General features: G+C 43.0%; 1 protein-coding gene across 12 annotated transcripts in view; it reads right to left on the reverse strand.

Moving 5' to 3' along the window:
- The window catches only part of LOC121293089, a 219,927-nt gene extending 218,732 nt beyond the window's left edge, over positions 1 to 1,195 (reverse strand). For 11 of the 12 annotated variants that reach the window (XM_041215699.1, XM_041215693.1, XM_041215698.1 and 8 more), the window contains exons 1-2: positions 905 to 1,195; positions 683 to 805 (exon numbers count right to left, since the gene is read on the reverse strand). In XM_041215699.1, coding sequence (XP_041071633.1) covers positions 683 to 805; positions 905 to 956 — 175 coding nt within the window. In that variant the 5' untranslated portion in view covers positions 957 to 1,195. The remainder of the gene's footprint in view (positions 1 to 682; positions 806 to 904) is intronic. The other variant, XM_041215688.1, reaches the window with a different exon arrangement.
- Between the last annotated feature and the right edge of the window lie 4,805 nt (positions 1,196 to 6,000).

Genomic DNA, 6,000 nt, shown 5'->3' on the forward strand with positions numbered 1-6,000 from the left:
TGGCACCATGAAAGATTTGAGAATATACACCGCCAGTCATTCTACTCATGAAGCCTCCACAAAATGGTTCCCTTTAAATTATGTTGCTTTTCCATGTTGTTTGTACCAAAGTGCATCATTTTATCCTTTTCCACATTAAATTGCATCTGTCATTTGTCTGCCAGCCTGACTATATTCTCCTGAAGTCTGTTATTATCCTGCTCACTCAACACTTAGTCCTCAAATTTTGAATTACTGGTTATTGAAATTATATTCTTCAGACTGGAGTTCACACCATTCATAATAAAAGCAAGGGTTCTGACACTGAACCCTGGGGGACTCCACGGCATACTTCTCTGCAGGCAGAAATCCATCCATTCACCACTTCTCTCTGCCTCTTCTCCCTTAACCAGTTACGCACCCAAGTTACAACCATCCCTTTCATACCAGGTGCTTTTATCTTCTAAATGTCTGTTACACGGTTACTTCATCATACAGTTTTTGAAAGTCCATATATACATCTGCTGCTGGACCATCATCAACTCTCTCTGTTACTACATTGAAGAAATCAAGCAGGTTAGCCAGGCACAATATGCCATTAAGAAATCGCTGCTGGCTATCCCTTATTTATACATGCTATTTCATGAGAGATGATAGATGGAAATGGGAATATATTTCCCTGGGGAGATTCAATGTTAGTTACCTGTACAATTCCTTCCATCTCCAGTATATCCAGCCTTACACACACATTGGAAAGAGCCAGGGCTGTTGAAACAGGAGGCTGAGCTGTGACAGTCGTGGCTTCCACTCTGACATTCCTTCACATCTGAAGTTTAGAAGAAAGGAAGAGTTCATTAGAGGATCCCCAGCTTTGTGATTCTTAAACATTCTGCATACACCCAGATTGATGATAGAACCACATGACTTTTAAATGATGAATTCATCCCCTCTGGTGGTTCAATGGGTAAAGGCTCCATGTGATTTAACTCTGAACCTCACAGCACAGGAAGATCCCAGCTTCCATTCCTACTGAGTTACTGAGCTCAGTTAGGGCAGCAGTTGGGTGTTAGAAACGGTCTCTGTTCTGGACTGGGAGAATAAACCATCGATCATTCTGACACCTGATTGGTGCCCAGTTACTCCAGCTGGAAAGTGCGTGTGTGTAAACACAGAATGCGAACAGGTTCAGACCCAGTTTTGCTGTCCCACTGTGAACACTCACTGTCTGTGATGATATATGAAGAATTGCTCCTTGTTGCTGAGGATCTGTGTAACTGTACCACAGCAAGGGGACTGTCACTGATATCAAGAGGAGAATAATCTGGTGAAAGGGAGTGTTAGGAAATAGAGATAGTTTAAGTATGTTATCTTTGTATTTGTGGGTATTAGGAATGAGTTTTAGCTCTAAAATTTAAGTTTGATTTGTATTTCTGTTTCTGTGCATTAAGAAAAGGTCAAGTGGAGTTTTAGTTTCACTTTAAAAAAGTGATTGCATTTCTAATGAAAGTTTACGATTTAAGACGTTAATCAAACACAATGGTAGAAGAATTGGGCTGTTGTATAGCAACAGGGCTCCAGAGAGGCAGGTTCCTTCCACAGACACATATAAAAAAGCTAAAAACAGCAGTTTGTATTGGAAGCTGTTGGAGTTCAGCTGGTGTAAAAGATAGCTGCCAAACAGAAGCCACCTAGAAGGGATAGATAGCTAGCTACAAGCTAAAGTTGGCTGAAAGCAGCTGTCAGAGAGAGATTAGAGCCCAAAAGGGGACAGATAGCCAGTCCCAAGCTGAAGAAAAGACTCCAGAATCCAGGGGAGTGGAACAAGAGAAAGTCCCAAGAAGACCTTCTAGTCAAAGGAAGGACAGGAATCTGGAAAAGGTCCTGTTAAGTGAAGTTAAGAGTGAGGGGCAGCGAGAAAAGCTCCAAGCTTCAGGTTTAAAGAGACAAAAACTGCTGAAAGCAGGTTTAAAGCAAGAACAGCTTGCAAGAGGGAAGAGGTTCCAAAGAAATGGCTGAAGGTCTGTAACTCTTTGATATGGGCATGAAAAGCAGTGGTGTACAGTTGATGGCTGAGTTGATGAGAGAGAGTACGTTGAAGGCAGTTTGAAAGCATGTTGAGACTCAGGGAAGAGGAACATCAGAAAGAGAGTCTGAAACCCTGGGGGTGAACCCTTGTGGAAGGCATCTATGAGTAAGTGTCAGTTTGGGAGAAGGTTCTAAGGCAAGGTCTTAGAAAGTGGAGATTGGAAACCCTCATGTGAAAGACGGAGTGCAGCAAGACCAGTAGGCTCACGGTGTGAAAGTGTCTGGTGGATGTTGAGGAGAGATCCATTGCATTTGGTTGAGGTGGCATCTGTCACTTGGTTTCAGAATGCAGTGGGTCTGATCACAGGGTGTCTATTGGTACATGGACTGGGTACTTACTGTGGACATTAAAGTATAAGATAGTTTTTGTAACTTGTGTTATCCTTACAAATTTGTATGTATCTGTAAAGGTATAGTTGTGGGTGAAGGAGTATTGTGATATAGTTAATATTTTCTTGTTAAATAAATGTTTTCTTCTTTTGTTAAAAGTTCATCAGCTGACTCCTGTGACTCTGTTCAGCAGCTACTCTTCACACATTTAACCAACAAATAAAAGTTAGGATTTATCAAGCTGGGTTCCATTCTGGGATCAGGCTTGTATAGGGGTAACCTCAGCTGGGGATCATAACAAGATGGGACATCAGGACCACCTGTTGCATGATCTCTTGGAGCAAGATTTTTCCAATTCATTCAGCAGGTTTCGATTGCACTTCAACAATTCAAATCTTTGAGGCTCAGATAGAAAATAAATTTAGAGGCAATTTCTGAGTGCAAGTGCATTGATAACATCTCCACTCACTCCATATATTAATTTTTCTTGAATCCCATTCTGCCCTCCCAGGTTGGATATTATTTAACTGATGTCCTCACTGAGTAACAATTCTTCATGTCTGAATGTTGGCTGTTTGAACGTGAGGAGAGTCACTGTTCAGGTGAAGGTTTTCATCATCAGCAAAGCAAACTCCTGAACTCACACCCTGATCCCACCCCTGTCCCAGTCTGGTTTGAAACTTGACAAAATTACCAGTCGCATATGGAAGCACTAGCTTCAGTTCATTCCTGTTAAGTCTTCCAAGTTAGCCAGGTGTTCTTCATCAGTTAGTCCTGTTACTAGGGCATCATTGAGATAAACTACCATATGGGATAGACCTTGCAGTGAATTTTCCATAGTCCGTTGGAAAATGGCACAAGCTGATGAGACTCCGAAGGGTAACCTGGTATACCGGTATAACCCTCTATTGTGTGTTGATAGTCACAAAATCCTGAGAGGCCTTTTCTAGCTCGACTTGCTAGTAAGCGTGGCTCATGTCAAATTTCGTATATGTGGTTCTTCTGCCAGCTTGGAATACAATTCATCAATTTTTGGTATAGGGTGCCTATCAAGTCTGGCCATTTTGTTAACAATCAACTTGTAGTCCCTGCATATTCGCACACTTTGGTCAGGCTTCAGTACTGGAACTATGGGTGTTGCCCACTCAGAAAATTGTACAGGTTGTAAGGCTCCCAACCTTTCCAGCCTATCCAATTCAATATCTCGTAATACATAGGGGACTGGCCTCGCCTTCAAATATCTGGGGGTTGCTCCAGAATCCAGGTGGATTTTAGCTTGCAGCCCCTGAATATTCCCGAGCTCTTCCCTGAATACAGAGGCACGTTTCTGTAATAATTCTTGCAGATCTTTTATTCTGAGTTGAAAAATCTCAGTCCACTCCGGCATTATTTCCTTAAGCCAGTTCCAACCAAGTAGAGTTGGACCCTCCGCTACTACCACTATCAAGGGTAGGTTAGCAGACTGGCTTCCACATTGAACTGGAACCTTGCATATACCTTTTACTCGTATGTTTTGCCAGTATATGTCTTTAGTCTGGCATCTGAGTTTTCCAGCTTTAGTGAGTGGCCTCCTTCAATCAGATACTTAAACGTGTGTTTCCCGATGACGATTGTGGATGCACCTGTTTCCACCTCCATTCGAATGGGTTTTCTGTTGACTTCTACTGTCACGTAGATTGGCTCTGTTTTACCCATTTTAAAGTTGTGTAGTGAATAAGTATCTGACTCTGTTTCTTCTGGCTCCTCCATTATATAAATTTTATGACTTCTGCCTTTTTGTTTCAAAGTTTGCCTCAATCTTTCCTCACAATATTGCATAATGTGCCCATTGCGACGACAATAGAAACACTCAGTTCTTTTAAATTGTCATTCATTTGTAGGCTGTCTGGGTCCAATTCTGCTATTATTATGATTTTAATCCGTTAAGCCATTACTTTTTGCTGGCCTGTTAATGGTGGCTGTTTCCCACCTTTCCACGCCATTCCTAGCCAGTGCCTTCATCCCAACATGAAGAACGGTGCCACTTTGTGCTCCCTTGATTTCTTCTGAATCCCTGACTGCACTTCCCATTGCGAGCACCAACTCTAGGACTTTGCTGAAGTCCAAATTTGTTTCTGACAACAAACTTTTTTGAATGGCGTCTTCACTAATCCCACACACTGATAGATCTCTTAAAATGTCATTAATTGACGTCCCAAACTCACAGTGCTCTGTCAATTGTTTTAAGGCTGCTACATAGCAAGCAACTGTCTCTCCAGTGGTGCGACACCTTGAATTGAATTTAAAACGCTGCATTGTGACCAAGGGTTTTGGATGAAAGTGGCCTTTCACTAGAGTCACCAACTCATCAAAGCTCTTGGAATCGGGTCGTTGGGTGCCGTTAGACTACGAATTAGGCTGAATGTTTTACTGCCACATGTCGATAAGAGGTTCGCCCGCCACTTCTCCCCCTCTGATATGTCACTGGCCAAAATGAAAAACGTGAGGCATTCAATATAATGTGGCCAGTCGTCGGTGGTCTGATCAAACAGTTCGATGTGGCCAAATAGTGGCATACTGGAGGGCAATAACTTCGACGGCTATGGCGAGGGCTTACAATTGTAATGTACTTGCAAACGGCCTGCAGTGCGTGGCTAATTTACTACAGTTGAGTTTTTGCGGCTTTCCTTGGTGTTGTCGACTGGTGGTATTTTGCCTTGTCGCCATTTGTATGTTTTATGAGGTCGCTTTGCTCACGAACCTGTTGCAGGCTTACCTGTCGGCAGGTGAGTTGATTACAATATACTGCAGACGCAGAGGCCAATATGAAATGAAGAACATACTCTTTATTTACATGAACAACAGAGCACTAACATAAAACAAAAACAGAATTACCTGGAAAAACTCAGCAAGTCTGGCAGCATCGGCGGAGAAGAAAAGAGTTGACGTTTCGAGTCCTCATGACCCTTCGACAGAACTAGGCGAATCCCAGGAAGGGGTGAAATATAAGCTGGTTTAAGGTGGTGGGGGGTGGGGGGGGGGGGTGGTGGGAGGGGGTGGGGGGTGGGGTTGGGTGGGGGGAGAGAAGTGGAGGGGGGTGGTGTGGTTGTAGGCAAAAGCAGTGATAGAAGCAGATCATCAAAAGATGTCACAGACAGCAGAACAAAAGAACACATAGATGTCGAAGTTAGTGATATTATCTAAACGAATGCGCTAATTAAGAATGGATGGTAGGGCACTCAAGGTATAGCTCTAGTGGGGGTGGGGGGGAGCATAAAAGATTTAAAAATATTTTAAAATAATGGAAATAGGTGGGAAAAAGAAAAATCTATATAATTTATTGGAAAAAAAACAAAAGGAAGGGGGAAAAAACAGAAAGGGGGGATGGTGGGGATGGAGGGGGGAGGTCAAGACCTAAAGTTGTTGAATTCAATATTCAGTCCGGAAGGCTGTAAAGTGCCTAGTCGGAAGATGAGGTGTTGTTCCTCCAGTTTGCGTTGGGCTTCACTGGAACAATGCAGCAAGCCAAGGACTTGTGGGCAAGAGAGCAGGGTGGAGTGTTGAAATGGCAAGCGACAGGGAGGTTTGGGTCATTCTTGCGGACAGACTGCAGGTGTTCTGCAAAGC

This window comes from Carcharodon carcharias, chromosome 21 (assembly GCF_017639515.1).
Source record: "Carcharodon carcharias isolate sCarCar2 chromosome 21, sCarCar2.pri, whole genome shotgun sequence".
Lineage (NCBI taxonomy): Eukaryota > Metazoa > Chordata > Chondrichthyes > Lamniformes > Lamnidae > Carcharodon > Carcharodon carcharias.